This window comes from Oncorhynchus masou, chromosome 18 (assembly GCF_036934945.1).
Source record: "Oncorhynchus masou masou isolate Uvic2021 chromosome 18, UVic_Omas_1.1, whole genome shotgun sequence".
NCBI lineage: Eukaryota > Metazoa > Chordata > Actinopteri > Salmoniformes > Salmonidae > Oncorhynchus > Oncorhynchus masou.
In genome coordinates, this window is record NC_088229.1 from 46459138 (window position 1) to 46485406 (window position 26269).

The window sequence follows — 26269 nt, forward strand, 5'->3', positions numbered from 1 at the left end:
GTGGGTCAGACGTTTACGTACACTTAGTATTTGGTAGCATTGCCTTTACATTGTTTAACTTGGGTCAAATGCAAATTAATTACTTAAAATTCATACAATGTGATTTTCTGGATTTTTGTTTTAGATTCCGTCTCTCACAGTTGAAGTGTACCTATGATAAAAAATTACAGACCTCTACATGCTTTGTAAGCAGGAAAACCTGCAAAATCGGCAGTGTATCAAATACTTGTTCTCCCCACTGTGTGTTTCTGGCATTGAGAAATAATTGCCAAAAAGTGTTCTTATTGAACATTTTAAAATGGACACTTTGGCAATGAGGCCCTTTATCTGATTCCCAAGAGTCAAATAAACTTGTGGATACCATTTGAATTGTCTCTGTGTCCAGTATGAAGGAAGGTAGAGGTAGTGTTATGGGAATCTATGGGTAGCTGCTAGCAAAAACATTCAGTTTTACCGGTCAGGGAACGTATGGGTTAGTTTCGACAACCAATGTAAAACCAAATATATACGTTACCACAGCTTCCAAGGAACCAAATATGCTAGCTGGGATATAAGCGAGCACTTACCCCTCTCTTTTCCTCCTCTCTCCCTCCTAGATCTCCCCCCAGAGTGGGCCGTTGGAGGGAGGTACCCTGCTCACGGTGCAGGGTAGGAACATGGGGCGCAGGGCTGAGGTAGTGGAGGTCTCCATCGGGATGTTCCCATGTACAATCATCCCTGACCAATACACTGTCTCTGTGGAGTAAGTAAATGTCTTATGATTGATTCATTCATTTATTTAATTAGTTGATGCATTCATTCGTTCAGTGTCTTCTAGCACAGGTGTCAGAATTTTTGTAATGATGCTGTTGGGGTAATTTATAAAAGCATAATATAGAAGAGCACTTCTCATTTTAAACCATTCCGTTAAAAGGAAGGAGACACTTCATGGCCCACAACACTATCACCAAGGAGACAGCAGATCTCTGAGTTGACACCTGCACATAGTATTCCATGGAAACACTAACTATAGGACCACAGCAAAACCTCCATACCGACTTCCAGAATATTCCTCGGATGGAAATGTTTCTGGTCCTGCTCCACTGGAGCCAATCACGCAGTAGTAGAATGCAGACCAGTGCTGGGTTGACCCATAGGTCTAACCTGTCACTACACACTCCCAAACACACACACACACACACACACACACATTCCAGGTCACTCCAGATCCCGCGAATTAGATTTCACATCAGGGATGACCTCACCCTGCTTGCTCGTCCCTCATTGGTTCCCTGAGCTGGTTGTTATGACAGCAAAATATTTCCTCTTTGGAGGTAGTGGTGCTGACAAACCAAAACATGTCAGTTTGTCTTACAGCAGGCGCACACACTGAATAGATGCACACACACACACCTGCGTGACCTCACCACGACCATGGCTGAGACAGGTGTCTGTTCGTGTGCTGAGAGGTCAGAGGTCACATCTGAGTGCCAGAGGGAAGTGTACTGCTCTGGAGAGAGATGAAGTCAGAAAGTGTCAATAGTTTCAAGGTAGTAGTAGTAAAAAATATATCACAAAAGTGAGTACACCCCTCACATTTTTGTAAATATTTGAGTATATCTTTTCATGTGACAACACTGAAGAAATTACACTTTGCTACAATGTAAAGTAGTGAGTGTACAGCTTGTATAACAGTGTAAATTTACTGTCCCCTCAAAATAACTCAACACACAGCCATTAATGTCTAAACCGCTGGCAACAAAAGGGAGTACACCCCTAAGTGAAAATGTCCAAATTGGGCCCAAAGTATCAATATTTTGTGTGGCCACCATCATTTTCCAGCACTGCCTTTACCCTCTTGGGCATGGAGTTCACCAGAGCATCACAGGTTGCCACTGGAGTCCTCTTCCACTCCTCCATGACGACATCACGGAGCTGGTGGATGTTAGAGATCTTGCACTCCTCCACCTTCCGTTTGAGGATGCCCCACAGATGCAAAATAGGGTTTAGGTCTGGAGACATGTTTGGCCAGTCCATCACCTTTATCCTCAGCTTCTTTAGCAAGGCAGTGGTCGTCTTGGAGGTGTGTTTGGGGTTGTTATCATGTTGGAATACTGCCCTGCGGCCCAGTCTCCGAAGGGAAGGGATCATGCTCTGCTTCAGTATGTCACAGTACATGTTCGCATTCATGGTTCTCTCAATGAACTGCAGCTCCCCAGTGCCGGCAGCACTCATGCAGCCCCAGACCATGACACTCTCACCACCATGCTTGACTGTAGGCAAGACACACTTGTCTTTTACTCCTCACCTGGTTGCCGCCACACACACTTGACACCATTTGAACCAAATAAGTTTCTTGGTCTCATCAGACCACAGGACATGGTTCCAGTAATCCATGTCAATAGTCTGCTTGTCTTCAGCAAACTGTTTGCGGGCTTTCTTGTGCATCATCTTTAGAAGAGGCTTCCTTCTGGGACGACAGCCATGCAGACCAATTTGATGCAGTGTACGGCGTATGGTCTGAGCACTGACAGGCTGACCCCACACCCCTTCAACCTCTGAAGCAATGCTGGCAGCACTCATACGTCTATTTCCCAAAGACAACCTCTGGATATTACGCTGAGCACGTGCACTCAACTTCTTTGGTCGACCATGGCGAGGCCTGTTCTGAGTGGAACCTGTCCAGTTAAACCGCTGTATGGTCTTGGCGACCGGGCTGCAGCTCAGTTTCAGGGTCTTGGCAATCTTCTTATAGCCCAGGCCATCTTTATGTAGAGCAACAATTATTTTTTCAGATCCTCAGAGAGTTCTTTGCCATGAGATGCCATGTTGAACTTTCGGTGACCAAGTCAGTATGAGGGTGTGTGAAAGTGATGACACCAAATGTAACACACCTGCTCCCCATTCACACCTGACATGGAAGTGGAGGGCTTTCATCTTGAGGAACCTTACTGGAGAAATACTAAAATAACATATTTTCCAAAACTAGGACTGGATTCTGAACATAGAGTTCAGAGCTTCTGCTCTTTTCTATAACCTGTAGGGAACAAATTATATGAACCCTACTTGACATGTAGGTTTCTCACGTATGGGTGGCACAAATTGGGATATTAGGGAGGGGAATGGGCATGGTTTAGTGTTTTCTTATGTGGATAATACTGTAAGGTTTACTATAGTATTCTACAATATACCCCAAAATTCTATGCTGAGTACTACACATGATCGAGGGATACTACATTGTTTAGTATAGTTTTCTACAATATACTACAGTTTACTACTGAATTCTATTCTATTCTATACTGAAGTTTTCTATACTACACTTTCAATCAGTTGGCCATTTATAGTTAAAACCTGTTGCGACTCTAGGGGCAGTATTTTCATTTTTGGAAAAAAAACGTTCCCATTTTAAACGGGATATTTTGTCAAGACAAGATGCTAGAATATGCATATAATTGACGGCTATGGATAGAAAACACTCTAACGTTTCCAAAACTGTAAATATATTGTCTGTGAGTATAACAGAACTGATGTTGCAGGCGAAAGCCTGAGAAAAATCCAATCCGGAAGTGTTTTGAGTCCCTATTGAGCTGTGAATGTGCCATCAACGAGCTTACGCTTTCTACGTATTCCCCAAGGTGTCTACAGCATGTGGACATAGTTTTACTGAGCTAGGTTTCACATTAATTTAACAAAATTATGAATAATTTTCCCTAGAGGGGCTAGGCATTGACACATCAGCACTGAGAATTTGGCTGCAATCAGTTACTTGTTTCAAAACAACAAACAACTACTGGGACTTGATCCAGCTCTATGAGCTCCTTGATCCCCTTCAGACCCATCCTTCAGCCCAGCCCTGTTTCTGGTCTTGCCCTGTTTCTGGGGTACCTATCTCATGTGACCCTCAGACGATCAAGCCTACTGTCAGTTAGCGACTAGACCCCTGATTGGACGTTATAGAACCAACCACCTGACTAAATATACTGCCCGCACGTGCTGAACTAGAGGAGGGTGACGGGGTGGGCTTCGAGCCACGCAGGGTTGGGGTGTGGCTTCATGGTTTCCCCTGTGTTTATTTCTGTGGGGTGTCATTGTATCATACCCTGGTCCATGATCTGTACCGTATATGTTTTAGCCAGTTCCTCTGACTGAAATACAGCAGGGCCAAAGCACATACAGATCTGGGATCTGGCCTTGCAGAATGTTTTCTGTTACTTCATCACTGTATGGATAATCCTACTGCGTCCCTCTGGTCCCAGTACTGTGTGACAATATGAGGCTTAATTAGAGCCATGAGGTTATAAAACAAACATCCAGTCAGCTCGTTAAGCCCCTCTGTGTTTCGCAGCATCTGGCCGGGGGGGCTTTGAAGTCCCCTTCCTCTGGGTTTAGCCAACACTGTATAGTACTTACCATAGATATTATTACGGAACCTCTAAGGATCTCTATCATAATGTCTGTGTTTAGCTTTATTCTAAAAGTTGTGAAACTCATGAAAAATCAAAAAAAAATATGTAATCCACAGTTGACACAAAAACATCCTAAAAGGCAGTTGCCAAAATACTGTGCTGTTCTTGTAGCGATGATTTTGGTCAGTGTTGGTTCAAATTAAGGGTGTCTGCTGACCTTACAGTTTTGCGTTCTATCTACAGGCTGGTGTGTGTTACTGGGCAGGCCGTTGATCCCACAAAGAATTTAGTCAGAATTACTGTGAACCAAAAAGCAATGGCGGTGTCCAAAGAGGCCTTCTCATACTTGGTGAGTGTGTTCTATCCTCACTCTCTCTCTCCTGCTCTCCTTCCCCTCTCTCTCTCTCCTTCCTCTCTCTGTCTCTCTTATCTTTCTCTCTCATTGTCTCTCTCTCTCCTTCCTCTCTGTCTTCCTTCCTCATTTTTCCTCTCCTTCTCCCTGACTTGCCTTTCCATTTTCTTCTTCCTATTCATTTACAGTATTTCTTTGCTATAGTCTTTCTCTTGCTGGTTAAATCCACAATCTCTCCATTCTTTCTCATACATCCTCTCTCTCTCTCTCTCCCTCTCCCTCTCCCCACTCCCCAGTCCTTGTTCATACTGGGAAAAGTGTTCCCAATGTGTCAGTTGAATGTTAACAGATGCGTCTTGATATTCAGGAATGCAAGTGTGTGGGAATCTTCAAACGTTCATTAGAACAGCAACTAAGCACTATTGTCATCCAGAACTCGGTGCCAGCAAAAACAAATATGCCGCTTGTTCAAATGTCCCTCTCTTTGAATTCATGACCAGCCGAGGCTGGCTGCTTCTTCTGCTAATTGACCCTGACCAACACTGTCTCCCTTTGGATTAAGACTACACAGCCTGTGGAAATTCTCATCTAAGCCCTCTGTTTCTTTCTTTTGGACCCATGTTTCATGTTTCATGTTTCATAAGAAATCCTAGAAATGTTCCATTCACACAAAAATGTGTTTCTCTCAAATGTTGTGCACAATGTGTCCCTGTTAGTGAGTATTTCTCCTTTGTCATGATAATCCATCCACCTGACAGGTGTGGCATATCAAGAAGCTGATTTAAACAGCATTGATCATTACACAGGTGCACCTTGTGCCGGGGACAATAAAAGAGCACTTTCAAATGTGCTGTTTTGTCACGCAACACAATGCCACAGATGTCTCAAGTTTGGAAAGAGCATGCAATTGGCATGCTGACTGCAGGAATGTCCACCAGAGCTGTTGCCAGATGACTGAATGTTAATTTCATAAGCTGTCTTCAACGTTGTTTTAGAGAATTTGGTAGTACGTCCAACTGGCCTCACAACTGCTGACACCACGTGTAATCATGCCAGCCAAGGACCTCCACATCCGGCTTATTATGCTGAGGAGAAATTCTGCTTTTGTGTGGGAAAACTCATTCTGATTGGCTTCCCAGTGGGTGGGCCTCTGCTGCCAGGTGGTGGACCTATGCCCTCCAAGGCCCACCCATGGCTGCACCCTTGCCTAGTCATGTGAAATCAATAGATTAGGGCCTAATTAATTTATTTCAATTGACTGATTTCCTTATATGAACTGTAACTCAGTAAAATCTTTGAAATTGTTTAATGTTGCGTTTATATTTTTGTTTATAATACAGTGCCGTCGGAAAGTATTCAGGCATCTTACATTTTTCCACATTGTGTTACTTTACAGCCTTATTATAAAATTGATTTGTTTAAATTACCCTCAGCAATCTACACACATTACCTCATAATGACAAAGTGAAAATAGGCTTTTAAAAATTTCAGTAAATGTATTAAAAGTAAAAATAGAAATACCTTATTTACATAAGTATTCAGACCCTTTGCTATGATAATTGAAATTGAGCTCAGGTTCATCCTGTTTGATCATCCTTAAGCTGTTTCTACAACTTGATTGAAGTCCACCTGTTGCAAATTCAATTGATTGGACATGATTTGGAAAAGCTCACACCTGTCTATATAAGGTCCCACAGTTGACAGTGCATGTCAGAGCAAAAACCAAGCCTTAAGGTCAAAGGAATTGTCTGTAGCCTCCAAGACAGGATTGTGTCAAGGCACAGATCTGAGGAAAGGTACCAAAACATTTCATCAGCATTGAAGGTCCCCAAGAACACAGTGCCCTCATTCTTAAATGGAAGAAGTTTGGAACCACCAAGACTTTTCCTAGAGCTGACTGCCCAGCCAAACAGAGACATTGGGGGAGAAGGCCTTTGTCAGGGAGGTGACCAAGAACCCGATGGTCACTCTGACAGAGCTCTAGAGTTCCTCTGTGGAGATGGGAGAACCTTCCAGATGGACAACCATCTCTGCAGCACTCCACCAATTAGGCCTTTATGGTTGAGTGGCAGAACGGAACCCACCCCTCAGTAAAAGGCACATGAGAGCCTGCTTGGCGTTTGCGAAAAGGCACCTAAAGACTCTCAGACCATGATAAACTAGATTCTCTGCTCTAATGAAACCAATGTTGAACTCTTTTGGCCTGAATTTCAAGTGTCATATCTGGAGGGAATCTGCCACTGTCCCTACGGTGAAGCATGGTGGTGGCAGCATTTATCAGCGGCAGGGACTAGGAGACTAGTCAGGACCGAAGCAAAGATGAATGAAGCAAAGTACAGAGAGATCCTTGATGAAAACCTGCTCCAGACCGCTCAGGACCTCAGACTGAGGCGAAGGTTCACCTTTGACCCTAAGCACACAACCAAGACAACACAGGAGTGGCTTCGGGACAAGTCTCAATGTCCTTGTGGCCCAGCCAGAGCCTGGAGTTGAACCCGATGGAACATCTCTGGAGAGACCTGAAAATAGCTGTGCAGCGAGAATGAGTATGTAACCTAACAAAGTGTGGATAAAGTCGACGGGTTCTGCATAATTTCAGACACTTTTATAAAGGGGATTCTGCCTTCAGTATGAGTCATGATCCCAGTAAGAAGTAACAGTCTTGGAGATGTGAAAGTATTGAAATACAAAGCAACAAACACTTTTAGGGGTTCTGAGAAGTCCTTTCTGCCACTTTCTGGGATGCTGCCCTAGGGTGTGCCGGAAAGAAAGGTAGAGGGGGAGAAGGTGATTTCTGAGGAAAAGGGAAAGTTGTTTAAATCCAAACGGAGACCGGATGTGTGCTTCCTTTGGACCTCCTTCCTCAAATATTGGGCCGGAAACATCTGCCTTTTCCTTACGCACACACAATAGACACCCCTGCCCCATTCACACACATACACAGGAAGTGGATCATGTCAATGAGAATGAGTGGTCCACCCTGGAGGCAAGGTTAATAGAGGGGAGAGAGGCTTCGGGAGTCTCCAGAATGCTGATGCTGTAGAACTGTATAGCTGTATAGGGATATTCGTCTTAGCCCCAGGGACCTGTCCTGTGTGTGTATGGCTGTACTGCTATATCGCTGGATAGCAAAATATATCCTAGCCCCAGGGATCTGTCATATGTGGCTGAGATGAACGCAAAGTCGTAAGGCCTCAGTGCAGAACAATACTGAACTGCAGGGGTGGGCTACTCAACTTTAGTTTCCCAGGGCTGCAGTGTCCACAAGTTGTCAAACTTAAAATATGTTATACTCAGCAACTTATTTAGCTGAGGAAACCAAGCATATGGTACATATACTGTAGACATCTACTGTATAGAATATTATTTGAATCATTCAATTACAGTGCCACAATGATGCAACGCCAGCAGACTGCTGCCTCGGATGTGTGGACAGCACATGACAGCATAACAACAATGTGGCCTTATGGCACATGAATACCCACACATATGTCCCATCTCCCTCCCCAGGTCCCCAAGCTTCTATCCATGGAGCCTAGAAAGGGCTCTCGTTCTGGGGGAACCAGGGTTACCATCAAGGGGGAGCACCTGGACACTGGCTCCCAGATCAGAGTCAAGGTCAATGGTACCCAGGAATGCACCATCCTCACGTGAGTCTTGCTGTGGGATTCAGTACATTGTCATCACTGTTGAACTTGCATATGTTGCTGTGCAGAATCTGATGGCTTTGTGATGCTGAGTGTTATAAAGGAGACAGTTGAGTTGTTTAATTATATCGTCTGTGAGGTATTGTTATTTTTTCAGCTGATGCATTTGTTGTATTTTCAGAGGCTGTTTTTGTTCTTGGATATATTTGTTATGGAAGCTCTTAGTGTGTCGTTTTATCATGCGTGATTGTGTGGTATTTGTCTGTCCTTGTGCGTCCCTGTGTGTCTTCGTCCTTGTGCATGTGTGTGTGTTTCAGGCTAACTGAAGACACCATTGAGTGCACCATGCCTGCGGCCCTGCACACACACACTGAGGCGGTGTCGGTGTGTGTGGAGTTTGAATACATACCCTGTCAGCGCTCTGAGCTCCTCACCCAGTACATTTATGAGAAGAACCCCAGCATCAGCTACATCAAACCCAGACAGAGCTACCTCAGGTACAAAGACATTACGACGCACTGTGTATGTGCGGGGCAGTGGTTTGGCGATACATTTATCAAACACACTGTTCCATCTCATACATACAGTAGAAAACTGAACAGTCAGTGTCCTGCATTGTTCCATTGATCAATCTAGCATTCCATAGATTCTATTTATCCAGTGTTCTGTTGACAACAGAGTATGACAGCATATAGAAAATATGATTTCAGTCATTCTAATGCTCTTGTAGTTCTGTTCTACCACAGTCACTCTCTTGGAGGGTTTGCCTGGTATCCCACCCAGCCACAGAGATGACATACTGAGTTAATGTCTTCCTGATCTATGCTCTGTAGCTTCTCCACAGGGTTTGCATGTGCATGCGTGCGTACATGGGTGTATGTGTGTTGGTTTGAAATGACACCCCATGTGTGAGACAGACCTATGAGGGAGGGCATGGTGGGTCGGATTGGCTTGTGTGCCGACTCTGACTGTGTGTAGTGTGTTGGTTTGGACTGTCTCTGATCCTGTGGGCATGTGCATGTGAGTTTGTGCTCTCCGTCTCTGGCCAGAGTGGTTGTTTGGGTGTGTCTCTGTGTTCTATGTTCTATGTTTTAAACCGTGTGTGGTTGTGTTCCAGTGGCGGTCGGACCATCACAGTGACGGGGCAGGGTTTTGACCTGGTTCAGAGCGTCACTATGGAGGTGCTAGACATCGGACAGGCGGTAAGTAACAACAAGGAACATCTCGAGTGTGAATAGATAAACTCCTGAAGTAGCTAACATCTTAGATGAAAAACTTGAAGAATGGACTCCTGCACAGTGTGTACACTTCGAGGTGATGAAGATTTTTTCTCTCATCCTCCTGGTCCCTCTCTAGGCCTGTAAGGTGCAGCCTCCCTCCATGATTACATGCTCCTCCCCAACCTCTAGCCAATCTCAGCAGACCACGGTAGAGTTCTTCCTGAATGGAGTCCTCTACACGGGAGATAGCCCGGTCTTTTACGGCCCAGGCCAGGAGGAAGAGGAGGATCCTCACGGAGGTCACTTCCTGTTGGAGTACGTGGAGGACCCTCAATTCTTCACCGCCAACAAGGAGAAGCTGATCAAGCACCACCCTGGGGAGCCACTCACACTCATCATCAACGTATGTGACAGCCCAGCGCACTAATGGGAGAGGGTGGGGGTGGGGAGTTTTGTAAGTGACAGTTTAGTCTACCAAATGGGAGAGGATGGAGCAGGATGAGAACTGAAAGGCCCATTGACCAGGGAGATTCGTGCACTTGTTCTAGGAACTGTCCAGTCCTGTCAATCTGACTTCATTCTGAAAATAGCAATTATGGCTCACTGTCTTTGTATTCATACTTTAAAAAGATAACAGACTGTGTAGTTCTGAAACCTAGGGTGTGTTAAGTTGTGGCTGGGCTGTTCAGAAAGAATGGGATTACAGTACCACCACCTCTTAGCAGATAACTCAGTCAGACATCTTTGCAAAAGGTCCTGTCTGTATTCTAGCTGACCTAAGCAACTGCCCCATATATGAGAGAGGAGTGAGGGTCTTAATGCTAACAGTCATTAAAAACTGCTGGATCTCCACTGGTGCTGGTACAGACAGGATGAGACACAGACAGGGAAGTTACCGGGAAGTCTCTTTCTGCCCCTCTCGCTCTCTTTCTCTCCTCTGTGCGTATGTGTGTGTAAAGCTGGGGCCCTTACAGGAATTTCTGCCTCAGCCCTGTCTACTTGTGTGATGTAGGGGCAAGGGTGTACTCGATGTTGCTTCTTGTTTTCATTACGAAGGTGGATTCCACTTTGGGTGGACCAGGCTGGATGTTTGTGGGCTTATCCAGGTTCAGATAATGTTGGATGGAGTAGAACGTGTTTGTTTGATGGGGATTGTTGTTTGGTTAGATCCTATATTAAGGACATCTGTTGGAATGTGGGTGGGTTTTGTTTGCTTTCATCCTGTTTTGGTCCTTGGAATTCATTGTTTCATGTATGTGTTTTGTCTGAGTGTGCGTGTGTGTGCGTGTGTGTGCGTGTGTGTGCGTGTGTGTGCATGTGTGTGTGTGTGCGTGTGTTTGAGGAAGTGTTTGTTGACAGAGACCCAGGGGGTGGCATCCTGCAGAGGGGACAGGACAGTACATGGTCCTGAGGGTGTAATCACAGAGAGGAAACACACTGGGGATAAACATACAACCTCTCCTCACACAGCAGTCTCCACTGGTGGGTGGGTGAATGTCCGCATGTGAGCGCGCATGGAGGGGACCAGTGCTCCTACAGTGCATTGATGAAGGAGTGGCTGGGGTTTAGATAGACAGTGTCCATCATGACAGTCAGTGGGTTAGTCAGTTTGGAGAAGGTGTTCTCTCCATGTCTACTGTGTGATTCTTTAAGATGAACTCTCGCCCTGTGTATGAGGAATCTTGTGAGACTGAATGAGTTTGGTTCTGGACTGCTCAGTGGGTGTGTTTATGTGTGTGTGTGTGTGTGTGTGTGTGTGTGTTTATGTGAGTGCCTGTGCTTGTGTGTCAGCTGTGCCTATCCAAGACAGACCATGGTGTCCCTAGAGCTCTGACTGACAGACGTCTGTTTTTGTTTGGGTCTGGCACAGAAAGGACCGAGCAATCTGGAACTGGCGCCGGAGGAATACTCAGTAATGATTGGCTCCTATCCCTGTGACATCAGCTTCCATAACGACCAGCTGTTCCACTGCAGCATCAACGGCTCGCTGGGCTCCAGTGAAGGAGAACTGCCTGTTACCGTAAGTACAACTGCATTATATTTTAAGGCTACTACTTTGGACCACATTATTATCAATGTTTTGAAACAGTGTCCAGTTTGGTATAACTACCAACTTAACTATGCCTCGATGATCTGGCTGAGAGCAGAGGGACGAGCAGGATGACAGGCCACTCTTGGTCAGGGGACAGGGTGTAACAGTAAATGAATCAAAGAGTAAACCAATCTGATATCTGTTCATCTGTTATCTGCTCATCTTTTGTCTGTCTGTCCATCCCAATCACACGTGTAGGGGGACACAGGCACGCAAGCATGTGCGTAAGCCTGCATGCAAGAGTCAACACACACACACACTCTGGGCTTCAGCTGAAATTACACTTTCTCGGAAAGGACAGTAGGACTTGCCCATATGGTTTTTGTTTTGTCTAAGAAGTCTCTCTTTATAATAGGGCTCAACCAACTAAACCCTGCCTTGCTCTGTTAAAGACTCTATCTCTCTCTCGTTTTACTCTCTCCCCCCACTGTCTTGTCTGTTGCACATTTCAGTTTTGAGAGGGCTTATTAGGGAAAATAAGGCCGTTGAGAGCAGTGGATTAGAATGGCCATGTTTGTCTGTCAGTCTATGTCCCTCACAGACAGTCAGTGAGGCGTGAGTCACAGAAAGAGAGAGAGGGAGGAATGGAGTGTTGGAGGGGAAAAACTCTCTCAGGATGTCCATAAATAAACACATGCAATTAGCAGACAAACACAGAGGGCAGGGGTCCAACAAGATGTCAAAACACTAACGGTTGGGCTGCCCTCATACCTCGTGTGTGTGTGTGTGTGTGTGTGTGTGTGTGTTTAGATATTTGTGTGTGTACCGGTGTGTGTGTACGCTAGCTCCCCCCAGTTTAAAAGGTATGCAAATGCTTAGCTTCTGGGCATTTAAAACAAACTTTATGATTTATTCAGAGACTTTTCAGTGATATACTAGTACCTACTTTTACCTCCCTTTTTTCCCTTGGCTCAGAAGTGAAGCTGAGCCTCTGTATAGGGCAGCTGTGTGTGAGGGGTTGTGTGGGCTGCTGTACCCCAAACCAAATATGAACACAGAACAAAGGCATTTCTTTCCAACACTCTTTCTTGCTTTGTTTTCATGGTTTGGAGAAAGAATTGGTCATACCAGAGCGAGACCCCGCAGAGAGAGAGACCACTCGTACCCCTCCTCAGTCCAGGAACAGAAGGATATGGGGAATAGGACCTTGAAGCAGACATACGGAATTTTGTCAACAAGGTTGCGATAGGGAATTGGGTTGGACAACCAGAAAGCAGAAGTGAAATTCATCTCTCCAGTCACATCTGTTTACCCTGAACTGGTTGACTAATACCATCACACACATTCCAGTGTGTGTGTGTCATGTTAGCCTGAATGTGTATTTGTTTGATTGTGTGTGTCAATGTGAGATTGTGTGCATTTCTATACCTCAGAACATATGTTTGCATTTGTATGTTGAAACAGGCCTGCTAAACACCGTTCTCTCCCCTGAATCCTCTTTCCTCCTATCTCACCCTTTCTTTCAACCTCTCTCCTTTCTTTACTCTTTCTCCCCCTCTCTCCCTCCCTAGGTGCAGGTGGGTAACTTCCAGAGGATCATAGCCAAGGTGCAGCTGGGTGGTAGTGAGCTGGCCATTGTGGTGTCCATTGTGGTGTGCTGCGTCCTGTTGCTGCTGTGCACTGTGGGTAAGTGTCTGGGCTGGTGACGTTGCCGTGAATGATGGATGTCTGGGCTGCCTGGCGACGGATGCTCCAGATGTGAGGGAGATAAAAGGATCTCTGGGGTTAGGGTCTCTCTCCCCCAGTCTACACAACACAAAGACACCACTGTTACCACTGCTCCCAGTGTGTGTGTGTGCATATGACGTTTGTGTATGTGGGTGCGAATGTTTGTTCTCATGTAGTTGTATGTCTGTGTGTCTTTTTTAATGTGTGTGTGTGTGTGTCTTCGACAAGTGTGTTTTTATTTCTCTCCAGAAGCTGTTTATGTATGGAGCTTTTACAAATGGAGTATGTCCTGATTAATTACAACATGTCAACCTGTGATAACAGGATATGGCTTCAAAGACATCTATTTATTGACTCTTATGTCTCTTTCTGTGTGTTTCTCTCCCACATACTTTCCCTCATTCCCTTTTGTCCCTCCTTTTCTCTCGCCCTTTTCCTCTCTCACTCCATCTCCCTTGCCCTCTCTTGCACACACACACACACACACACACACACACACACACACACACACACACAGCTCTGGTGGTATACTGTACTAAGAGTCGGAGGGCGGAGCGCTACTGGCAGAAGACTCTGCTGCAGATGGAGGAGATGGAGTCCCAGATCAGAGAGGAGATCCGCAAAGGTTCAGAACCACACACACACACACTTGCACTCTCTTGTACTGGCAGAAAGGCTGGAGTTTCTGTGTGATTCGTAATGCTACCAGCAGGTCTCCCTACACTCAGATGTTATTTAAGCTCCATTGAAGTCTCACTCATGTTCTCTGATGTCCCTGGGCCAAGGCTACATGTGGGAAAACAGAAAACATGGACCTTCACTTAGGGATAGGGCTTTTATGTGTGTGCTCTTACGTATGTGTGTGTCTGTGGTTGTATGTGGTGGCAGCAGTTGAAAGATGTGTGCCTAGTTAGCGTGACTCATAAAACACACAGACTGAGTAGTGATCACTCACATACAAACATGGTGGTCACACACTGCTTCAGATGTGTCTACTCTGAAGGGGCAAAGTGGTAGGAGTGTGAGAGGGGAGTCAAGAGGGGGGTCACTGTGGGCCAGTTTGAAGGCCACAGAATGTCTGAGCGACCAGATTTATAGGACAGATAGATAAAGATGGAATAAGAAAGAAAGAGAAATGGAGAGTGGGAGAGGAAGAAAAAGGGGCAGGAGTCAGGGACATGTTTCTGTGAGGAGAGGTGTGGGAGGAGGATGAGGGAAAGAAGAGGAGGGTAGGTTTGTTAGGAAGGACACAGATGTGTGGGTGAGAGTGTCAGGGGCGGGGGACAGGTTTGGGAAGGGAGTAAAGAGATTGGCATATTGCAGGGACAATTTAATTAGGCAAGTCAGTTAAAAACAAATTCTTATTTACAATGATGGCCTACTGGGGAACAGTGGGTTAACTGCCTTGTTCAGGGGCAGAACAATAGATATTTACCTCGTCAGCTCAGGGATTTGATCCAGCAACCTTTCGGCTACTGGCCCAATGCTCTAACCACTAGGCTACCTGCCACCCTAAAATCAGATCACACGTGTCAAACTCATTCCACGGAGGGCCGAGTGTCTTTCCTGTACTTGATTAATGAATTAAGGTCACTAATTATTAATGAACTCCCCACACCTGGTTGTCTAGGGCTTAATTAAAAGGAAAAACCAAAAAACCTGCAGATACTAGACACTCATTTACATCATTACATTTAAGTCATTTGGCAGACGCTCTTATCCAGAGCGACTTACAAATTGGTGAATTCACCTTATGACATCCAGTGGAACAGCCACTTTACAATAGTGCATCTAAATCATTTAAAGTGGGGGGGGTGAGAAGGATTACTTTATCCTATCCTAGGTATTCCTTAAAGAGGTGGGGTTTCAGGTGTCTCCGGAAGGTGGTGATTGACTCCGCTGTCCTGGCGTCGTGAGGGAGTTTGTTCCACCATTGGGGGGCCAGAGCAGCGAACAGTTTTGACTGGGCTGAGCGGGAACTGTACTTCCTCAGTGGTAGGGAGGCGAGCAGGCCAGAGGTGGATGAACGCAGTGCCTTTGTTTGGGTGTAGGGCCTGATCAGAGCCTGGAGGTACTGCGGTGCCGTTCCCCTCACAGCTCCGTAGGCAAGCACCATGGTCTTGTAGCGGATGCGAGCTTCAACTGGAAGCCAGTGGAGAGAGCGGAGGAGCGGGGTGACGTGAGAGAACTTGGGAAGGTTGAACACCACTCCATGGAATGAGTTTGACACCCCTATCTAGATGAATGATAATACTTTGGTATGTGTGGGAGTGATAAGGTGTGTGACTGAAGAGCATTGGAATTTGGCTGTAGAGTCAGTCATTGATGGTCAAGGCTGACCAAAGGACTATTTGTCAGAGGATGTATTATCCCGAAGGGAAATGCTAAGAGGGAGTTTTGGCCTGACACACACACACAGATACACACACAGAATGTCTCCATGGTGATTATTGTATAAAACGTAAACAAACTTCTCATCCTGGGGAAGGAAGAGCTTGTCCATAAAGAGATCTCCCATGTCCAATAACGAGACAACACAGCCCCTCCATGTCTCATAACAGCTTGTAATGACAGAACATAATCCACTCATAGCAGAACCTATGAGACCAATGTGTTTAGATATGTTGATACGGTTCTTGTGGGTTTTACTGCTAGCACACATGGTTCTGATAGGAGACTCTCAGATTGAATCTGGCAGCTCTGATTGTGTTTTGTAAATATTTCCCTGCATGCTGTGCTGGTCTGCAAATGCTGGCACGGTCATGTGACACCAGAATATGCTAATGTAGTTAAACCTGGGTTCTGGGATATTCTAGAATGTAAAAGAAAGTTCTAGAACTAGGTAGAGACATATGCATGGTTCTGGGCCTGTGCTCTGGAATAAAAGGCATTGTTGTCTGAGGTGTTCTCGACTAAATGACCTGTGAATGGTGGTGAGATGTTGTCCTCTAACCCTGTGGTGTGTGGTGTCCCTCCAGGCTTTGCAGAGCTACAGACAGATATGACAGACCTGACTAAGGAGCTGAACAGTAGCCAGGGAATCCCCTTCCTGGAGTACAAACAGTTTGTCACACGCACTTTCTTCCCCAAGGTGAGTCAGTCACACACACACACACACACACACATACACACCGACCTTCTTCCCCCAAGGTGGGTATCACCTTACCACAACCATTAGAGGGAGATTTTCGATCAGAAACCATTTACATTGAATAGTTCTTCCGTCCCAAAACTTTTAAAGCGTGGTGTGGTTTTAGTCACTAGCGGAGAACATATATTTGTTACAGGTAAGTGTTTTCTCCTTTCTGGTGTGCTATCCATCTGATTTTCCACAGACAGAACAGTGTGTTTCATGTTTAAACATGATGTTTCAAGGAGACAGAACATTGCTGGGCACTCACACAAGAGAACTTTCCCCACTTATGTAAACACACTGCTGCACACATTCTTCTACTCACCCATACACACCATACACCCATACTTACACTTTTGTATGCACATACACGCTTTAGTACAACCTAACAATGGCAAGGAGCTTAGCTAATAGAGCACGTGTCAAACTCATTCCATGGAGGGCCGAGTGTCTGTGGGTTTCCGCTTGTCCCTTGTACTTGATTGATGAATTAAGGTCACTAATTAATAAGGAACTCCCCTCACCTGGTGGTCTAGGGCTTAATTGAATTGATGAGTTAAGGTCACTAATTAATAAGGAACTCCCCTCACCTGGTGGTCTAGGGCTTAATTGAAAGGACAATCCAAAAACCGTCAAACACTGGGCCCTCTATGGAATTAATTTGACACCCCTGGGTTAGAGTGTTGTACATGTACATGTGTGAAATAGGAGAAATATAAGCACCCACTCTATTGTTATTATTATGTACTTACTCCAAGCACACACTGTCCGCACACTCTGATTCTGTCTCTCTGTGTGTTTATCTCAGATGTGTTCAGACTATGAGAGGAGTCTGGTCCAGCCCGTCTATGAGAACAACGCCCTCGGTCCACGAGCCCTCCCCGAGACACACCCCCTTCTGCAGGACTGGCAGGTAAAGAGTTAACCCCCTGAAGTGTTCCACTATCCATTCTGCTCTCCTCTACCTCCAGCGCTTCTGCTTCACAACTGGGTCACACTGATTATTACGTCTCCATGGTGAGGCTGTTGATTAGGAGTAACTATAGAAGGAAACCACAAGTGTGTGTGTGTGTGTGTGTATTGCATTTTAATTCCCATTCAGCAGCTGCCAGTCCTTATGATTCTGGCAGTTCTCATGTTGTCAAACACTACCCCAGCCCACCCAGACACTGGCAGGTTGTTGACACACTTCCCACCATCTCCCTGACAATGGCACCACACACATTCTACTGTAACCATGTAGACAGCCATCTCTGGTTGTGTGTGTGTGAGAAAGCGAGAGATCTACTATTGCATCACTGCATGGTTTTGGGTCAACAGCCTGGGGAGCCTGTCTAAGAGTGATAAAGTGTTCAGATCCTTCCCGTGTTTTCCAGGCCACAGCGTCCAAAGCTCACATTGGCCATTTATCACCGCTCTCCTGTAAATGTGAAAACAGGAGCATATTGCTGCAGTCCAGGGGGAAGACTTTATCAGAGCACTGCTTAGATGCACCTTTAGATAGGATATCATCTCATTAACTAGGCTGAGAGTGTGAGAGAGAGCAGGTGAAAGCTCCGAGGTAGAAACTGCATAATGACTTTTAGTGATCATACCCTGATCAAATGAAGTTATGAGGTAGATTTGGGTTAGGGAGGAGAATGACTGAACAGGTTGGTTCAATACACATACTGTAACTCCCTCTTTTCTCTCTCCTCATTCTCTTTGTCTCTCCAGCCCTCTAACACAGCCAAGCCTAACATGGAAGAGGGCATAACTCTCTTCTCCACTCTTCTCAACAACAAGCACTTCCTGGTTACCTTCGTCCACGCGCTGGAGCAACAGAAGGACTTTGCCGTACGCGACAGGTAACCATGAAAATCATGACAACCATGCACACTTCAAACCCAAAACACTGTTACTGCATAAGGCCCCGATTCCAACCCAAGTTAAACATGCACAATTGGAACGTCATTCCCTTTTTATGCATTTCTCTCTATGCGTATTCTGACCTTGAACTTAAGCATGAGAATAGCACGCTATTCACCCGCTATTTGTTCGGGGTACAGATCTAAGAAATGAATGTGTGGCAGAGGTGTGTCTACAGATAAGCGGTATACTGACCTTGACTTAATTCCCTCATAATTCCACCAGTTTTACATGCCAGGAAACCATGAATAAGGTGGAGCGAACCTGCCGGTTTCAAGTGGAAAAGGCATCTACTTTCTTTTTTCCATAGAAACAACAGCAGTCTCCATGCACTGTATGTCATTGTTCGTCATAACGAGGAGACCATGGTGCAGCGAGACCAAGAATACATTCTTCTTTTATTCCACGAAGAACACTAAACAAACTAACAAAACAACAAAAACGAACGTGAAGCTATGTAACAGGAGTGCTGCCAGGCAACTACACATAGACAATAACCCACAAAACCAAAATTGAAAATGGCAACCTAAATAGGATCCCCAATCAGAGACAACGATAAACAGCTGCCTCTGACTGGGAACCAATTCAGGCCACCATAGACCTACATTACCTAGACATACAAAAACCCCATGGATATACAAAAACCTTAAACAGGACAAAAACACACATACCCACCCTCGTCACACCCTGACCTGACCAAAATAATACATAAAACATAGATAACTAATGTCAGGGTGTGACAGTACCCCCCCACCCACCCCCAAAGGTGTGGACTCCCGACCGCAAACCTGAACTTATAGGGGAGGGTCCGGGTGGGCATCTACCCTAGGTGGCGGCTCTGGTTCTGGATGCCGCCCCCCTTCTTTGCACTGAGTCCGCTCTTGTAGCACTGACCCGTGGATCATCTCCGGAGGCTCTGGACTGCGGATCCTTTCCGTAGGCCCCGGGCTGGGGACCCTCGCTGCGTGGACCATCGCCGGACGTCCTGGGCTGGGGACCGTCGCCGGAGACCCCGGGCTGGGGACCGTCGCCGGAGACCCCGGACTGGCGACCGTCGCCGGAGGCTCCGGACAGGGGGTTCCGGTCTGGGTACCGGACGCTCTAGACTGGGTACTATTGACGGACGCTCTGGACTGCCGAGGCGCACTGTAGGCCTGGTGCGTGGTGCCGGAACTGGTGGTACCGGGCTGAGGACACACACCTCAGGGTGAGTGCGGGAAGGAGACACAGGACGTCCTGGTCTCTGGAGGCACACTTGAGAAGAGTGCAAGCAGTAAGAACAGGACACACCGGGTTGTGAAAGTACACTGGAGACCTGGTGTGTATAGCCGGCATCAATTGTTCCGAAACTTTAACACATTTCAGAATGAGTACGAGGAACTGACACAGGTGGCATCGGACAGCTAACACGCTCTTATGGCCAATGCCGTGCATACTATGCCAAACCAACAGCCCTCTCTTCACTCTCCTCCAATTGCATCAACTCTCGAAGGCCACTCCTCGAAGGTCTCATAATCCCCCTCCGTTCACTCTCCTCCAATCTGTCCAATAACTCCTCAACAATCTCTGACTCACCTCTCAACTTCGCCGACTGCTCCATGTGCTCCCGCCCAAAAACAATCTTGGGGTTTCTGTGGCCTACCTTCCCAACGTTGTTGCTGTCCTCTCTTGCTCCTAGGCAACTCCTCAGCCTGTGTCCAAGGTCCTGCTCCGTCCAAAATTTCCTCCCAGGTCCATTCCTCCTTAACACGCTGCTTGGTCCTTTTATGGTGGGTTATTCTGTCACGTTCGCCATAACAAGGAGACCACACATAGCAGGTAAACCTGGAGCCTGGTGCACGCTTTACAATGACTGGACCATTGTCAAACACTTTGCGTAAGAAAGGCGTGCATAAGAAAGGCGTAATTTCCTAAGTCGGAATCGGACCCTAACTGTCACGCCTTGGTCTTAGTATTTTGTGTTTTCGTTAATTAGTTGGTCAGGCCAGGGTGTGACATGGGTTTATGTTGTTGTATTTCATAGTGGGGTTTTTTAGTTATTGGGATTGCGGCTGAGTAGGGGTATTGCATAGGTTTGGCTGCCTGAGGCGGTTCTCAATCCGAGTCAGGTGATTCTCGTTGTCTCTGATTGGGAACCGTATTTAGGTAGCCTGGGTTTCACTTTGTATTTCGTGGGTGATTGTTCCTGTCTCTGTGTAGTGTTCACCAGATAGGCTGTAATAGGTTTCACGTTCCGTTTTGTTGTTTTGTATTTTCTTGTAATCGTTATTTGTTTCATTAAAAAACATGAGTAACCAACACGCTGCATTTCGGTCCGACTTTCTTGCGACAAATGAAGAACGTCGTTACAGAATCACCCACCACACACGGACCGAGCAGCGTGTTAACAGGCAGGAGCCACACGAGAGGCAACAGAAGCAGCTTCAGTGGGAGAGGCTACACCACTTGGAGAATTGGACATGGGAGGAAGAACTGGACGGAAAAGGACCCTGGGCTCAGCCTGGTGAATATCGCCGCCCCAAGGAGGAACTAGAAGCGGCTAAAGCGGAGAGGCGCTGGTATGAGGAGGCAGCACGGCGACGTGGATGAAAGCCCGGGAATCAGCCCCAAAAATTTCTTGGGGGGGGGGGGGGGGCTATCAGGGAGTATGGCTACGCCAGGTAGGAGACCTGCGCAAACTCCCTGTGCTTACCGGGGGGCTAGAGAGACCGGGCAGGCACCGTGTTATGCAGTGGTGCGCACGGTGTCCCCAGTGCGGGTGCATAGCCCGGTGCGGTATATTTCAGCTCCGCGTATCGGCCGGGCTAGATTGAGCGTTGAGCCAAATGCCATGAAGCCGGCTCTACGCATCTGGTCCCCAGTGCGTCTTCTTGGGCCGGTTTACATGGCACCAGCCTTGCGCTCGCTGTCTCCGGTTCGCCTACATAGCCCAGTGCGGGCTATTCCACCTCGCAGCACTGGCAGGGCAACCGAGAGTATTCAACCGGGTAAGGTTGGGCAGGCTCGGTGCTCAAGAGCTCCAGTGCGCCTGCACGGTCCGGTCTATCCAGTACCACCTCCACACCCCAGCCCTCCGGTAGCAGCTCCCTGCACCAGGCTTCCTGTGCGTGTCTTCGGCCAAATACCACCAGTGCCAGCACCACGCATCAGGCCTACAGTGCGCCTCGCCTCTCCTGCCCTGTCGGAGCCTTTTTCCTCTCCAGCGCTGTCGGAGCCTCCTGCCTGTTCGGAGCAGCCTGAGCTGTTAGTCTGCATGGAGCAGCTACAGCTGCCAGTCTGCATAGAGCTGCCAGTCTGCATGGAGCTGCCAGTCTGCATGGAGCTGCAAGTCTGCATGGAGCAGCCAGAGCTGCCAGTCTGCATGGAGTTGCCAGTCTGCATGGAGCTGCCAGTCTGCAAGGAGCTGCCAGTCTGCCCAGCGTCGCCAGTCTGCCCAGCATCGCCAGTCTGCCCAGCGTCGCCAGTCTGCCCAGCGCCGCCAGTTTGCCCAGCGCCGCCAGTCTGTCCAGATCTGCCAGTCAGCCAGACTCTTCCAGATCTGCCAGACTCTTCCAGATCTGCCAGTCAGCCAGACTCTTCCAGATATGCCAGTCAGCGAGACTCTTCCAGATCTGCCAGTCAGCCAGACTCTTCCAGATCTGCCAGTCAGCCAGACTCTTCCAGATCTGCTATTCAGCCAGACTCTTCCAGATCTGCCAGTCAACCAGACACTTCCAGATCTGCTAGTCAACCAGACTCTTCCAGATCCACCAGTCAGCCAGGATCTGCCGGATTCAACTGCCTGGCTGGGCTTCATCTCAGTACTGGGCTTCCTCTCAGTACTGGGCTTCCTCTCAGTACTGGGCTGCCCCTCAGTCCCGAGCTGCCCCTCAGTCCCGAGCTGCCCCTCAGTCCCGAGCTGCCCCTCAGTCCCGAGCTGCCCCTCAGTCCCGAGCTTCTCCTCAGTCACGAGCTGCCCCTCAGTCACGAGCTGCTCCTCAGTTCAGTGGGGTTCTGGGTGAGGACTATTCGGCCATGGTCGGCGGCGAGGGTGGATCATCCCAGGACGGAAGGGGAGGAACTATGACATTTATGGAGTGGGGTCCACGTCCCGAGCCGGAACCGCCACCATGGACAGACGCCCACCCGGACCCTCCCTATGGTTTTGAGGTGCGTCCGGGAGTCCGCACCCTAGGGGGGGTGTTCTGTCACTCCTTGGTCTTAGTATTTTGTGTTTTCGTTAATTAGTTGGTCAGGCCAGGGTGTGACATGGGTTTATGTTGTTGTATTTCATAGTGGGGTTTTTTAGTTATTGGGATTGCGGCTGAGTAGGGGTGTTGCATAGGCGGCTGCCTGAGGCGGTTCTCAATCAGAGTCAGGTGATTCTTGTTGTCTCTGATTGGGAACCGTATTTAGGTAGCCTGGGTTTCACTTTGTATTTCGTGGGTGATTGTTCCTATCTCTGTGTAGTATTCACCAGATAGGCTGTAATAGGTTTCACGTTCCGTTTTGTTGTTTTGTATTTTCTTGTAATCGTTATTTGTTTCATTAAAAAACATGAGTAACCAACACGCTGCATTTCGGTCCGACTTTCTTGCGACAAACGAAGAACGTCGTTACACTAACTAATGATCCTATGTATCCACCTCTTCCCAGTTCAACGTGTTTATGTGTAGAATATGACAGCTCCACACAACACCTCAGCATATGTGTAAAAACAATGTTGTTCTGAAGGCTCTTCAAAGAACTGGGATATTCCCAAGTCCCACCCTTAGCGTAGTTGCCAACAACCGTATGCATCCAATTTTCAGGGATATCTTCAACCTAGCTTCCTTTTCTGCTGAAAACTGGATTTAGGAAATCAGGCATTTATTTTACTCCTGCTACATTAGGTTATCTGAGACCAAACCACTTCCCTCCCTCTCCAGGCTAAGCAACACAGCAGCTATAATATTTCCCCAACCTGGTCTCCTCCTGGATGAAAGGCTCTTTGTTATGGAAATCACCCCGTCCACACCCTCTATCCATTTGGACCACTCATAAATAAAGCGGAGCCAGTTCAGAAGGGAAAACCCAGTGTGGTGGCATCAGCTGATATTACACCAAATGTATTGACACTCTACTTACATGCGGTCTATTGAAGTTGACCAGTTCTACACATGCTTCCTCAATGCCAGATGTCACACACACACATGCGCTGGTGTCTCTTGCTAATGCCAATACTATACATGGATATCTTTTCAGGTGCGGGGAGTAAATCCTCTTGCATGTCTCTGTACTCTGTCCTCACACACATTTTGGTGTTTTTCTTTTGTCTCTCTTTCCTCAGGTGTAGCCTGGCGTCCTTGCTCACTATCGCCCTCCATGGTAAACTGGAGTACTACACCAGCATTATGAAGGATCTGCTGGTGGACCTGATCGACGCCTCGGCCGCCAAGAACCCCAAGCTGATGCTGCGACGCACAGAGTCTGTGGTGGAGAAGATGCTCACCAACTGGATGTCTATCTGCATGTACAGCTACCTCAAGGTGTGGGAAGGATGGCGGGATAAAAAACGAGAATCACCTTGACCTTTTAATCAAATCATGAGGATCCACTGTCAATGTAGTTGAACCCCTTACTGAGAAACATCATCCCTCGGTTCTCAAAGCTATCTTTTACGTTTTTAACATGTTTACTGTGATGTTTTCTTCAGGAGACAGTGGGCGAGCCCTTCTTCCTGCTACTGTGTGCCATCAAGCAGCAGATCAACAAGGGTTCTATAGACGCCATCACAGGGAAGGCCCGGTACACCCTCAATGAGGAGTGGCTGCTCAGAGAGAACATCGAGGCCAAGCCACAGGTCAGTCACAACACCGCAGTGCTGATTTCATATACTGACCACTGATTAATAAAAAATCAAAAAGTCTTGCTGTATGCATGTATCATGTGTCAATCATTCACCTCTATATAATCCTGTTTATAATGTCCTAATTAAATAGTGACCTACCCTGCCTACTCTAATGTCCTCCCTCTCTTTGTGTCCAGAACATCAACGTCTCATTCCAGGGCTGTGGGATGGACTCTCTGGCCGTGAGGGTGATGAACACAGACACCATCTGCCAGGTGAAGGATAAGATTCTAGATGCCTTCTATAAGAACCTGCCCTTCTCGCAGTGGCCCCAGGCAGAGGACGTAGACCTGGGTGAGAGAACTGTATTTTATTCTCCTTCCTTATTTAGATTGATTGAGAAAGACATTTTTTGAAAGGGACCCCTGATCAACTCTTGCTTTGTAGCACAACTGACATGAAGCTTATACAATAGATGGCCAAATGCATTTGAACATTTATAACATTATTGTCCCTTTCCTCGTCCCTCTCCCTTTTCACCCCCTCTCTGCTGTGCTGTAGAATGGTTTGCGTCTGGTAGTAACAGCAGGATCCTCCAGGACCTGGATAACACTTCAGTGATGGAGGATGGCAGGAAGAAACTCAACACAGTCACGCATTACCAGGCAAGGCTCTGCTCCCACAACACACACACCAACTCACCTGTGCCTGCGTGAGTGGATGCATAAGTGAGGTTGTGCGTGGTGTGTGTCCCCTGTGTTTTCCCTGACATTAACACACTCACAGCAAGGGTGGAAGTTACAGAGGTGAGGGTGAGAAGTCACTGTAAATGTTGACTGCCCAAGGAGTGCCACATTCTGTTTATCTGTGTTTGCATACAGATGGGTGTCGATACAGTATGTGTGTGTGGTGCCCCTCTGTGACTTTTTATTTATTTTACCTTTATTTAACCAGGCAAGTCAGTTAAGAACACATTCTTATTTTCAATGACGGCCTGGGAACAGTGGGTTAACTGCCTGTTCAGGGGCAGAACGACAGATTTGTACCTTGTCAGCTAGGGGGTTTTGAACTTGCAACCTTCCGGTTACAAGTCCAACGCTCTAACCACTAGGCTACCCTGCCGCCCCGACTGTGTGTTTGTTTATGTCATCATACACATGTTGTATGTTTTTGTGTGATTTCTGTTTTTATTTGTATCTGTCATTGTCTGTGGTGGGTATTTGTGTGTTTGTCTTGGTGTAAAAGATCATTTTGGGGGGTCTTGGCATTTTTTAGTGTCATGTTTGTAATGTGTCAGAGTAATTCTGTGTGTATTTGTGTGTGTAAACAGTCGGGGGATGACCTATAACCTTTACCCTGTTACCAGTGCTGTTACGTGCTCTGTTAAGTTAGTGCTGAGTTGTGAAGGCAGTGAGGCACAGTGTGTACTAACAGTCTCAGTTCACTGGCAAGGCTGTTCAATCCATTTCCCTGTGTTGACTTTAATGAGCCCAGCGAGCCCCCCTGGAGCCACCCTGCCACTTCAGACTCACACACACACCCGAACACACACACATACCCTGAGGCAGCAGATAATGATCCAGTTCTCGTGCTCCCCCTCTCACCCCTGTCCCTGTGACCTCTGAACCCTCCCACAGATCCCAGAGGGGGCGTCGTTCGCCATGAGCATGAAAGACAAGAGAGACAACACCCTGGGGAGAGGTAGGTCACACACACACACTCTCTGTCACCTTGTCACACACTCCTACATGCTTAGAAAAATATAAACTTTATTATGATAAAACCACACACACTCACTTCATCCTGAGCATATTACACACACTCACACATCAAACCACCGACATGCATACATTTCCCGTGCAGTCTCGCTTAATCAATCACACACGGATGCACGCACACACACAGTACATCATCAATAAATCAATCAGATGTATTTATGAAGCCCTTTTTACATCAGCTGATATCTCAAAGTGCAGTACAGAAACCCAGCCTAAAACCCCAAACAGCAAGCAATGCAGATGTAGAAGCACGGTGGCTAGGAGAAACTCCCTAGAA

The 26269-nt window shown here is 47.0% G+C and overlaps 1 protein-coding gene across 1 annotated transcript in view; it reads left to right on the top strand.

The window, feature by feature from the left end:
• Positions 1-26269, top strand: part of LOC135504704 (plexin-D1-like) — a 109682-nt gene that overhangs the window by 70784 nt on the left and 12629 nt on the right. The window contains exons 13-29 of the mRNA XM_064923498.1: positions 597-742; positions 4629-4734; positions 8248-8387; positions 8702-8881; positions 9502-9586; positions 9741-10007; positions 11475-11624; positions 13208-13322; positions 13882-13989; positions 16343-16455; positions 17306-17410; positions 18214-18344; positions 23714-23912; positions 24080-24226; positions 24412-24568; positions 24776-24879; positions 25852-25915. Of these exons, the coding sequence (XP_064779570.1) occupies positions 597-742; positions 4629-4734; positions 8248-8387; positions 8702-8881; positions 9502-9586; positions 9741-10007; positions 11475-11624; positions 13208-13322; positions 13882-13989; positions 16343-16455; positions 17306-17410; positions 18214-18344; positions 23714-23912; positions 24080-24226; positions 24412-24568; positions 24776-24879; positions 25852-25915 (2317 nt within the window). The remainder of the gene's footprint in view (positions 1-596; positions 743-4628; positions 4735-8247; positions 8388-8701; positions 8882-9501; positions 9587-9740; positions 10008-11474; positions 11625-13207; positions 13323-13881; positions 13990-16342; positions 16456-17305; positions 17411-18213; positions 18345-23713; positions 23913-24079; positions 24227-24411; positions 24569-24775; positions 24880-25851; positions 25916-26269) is intronic.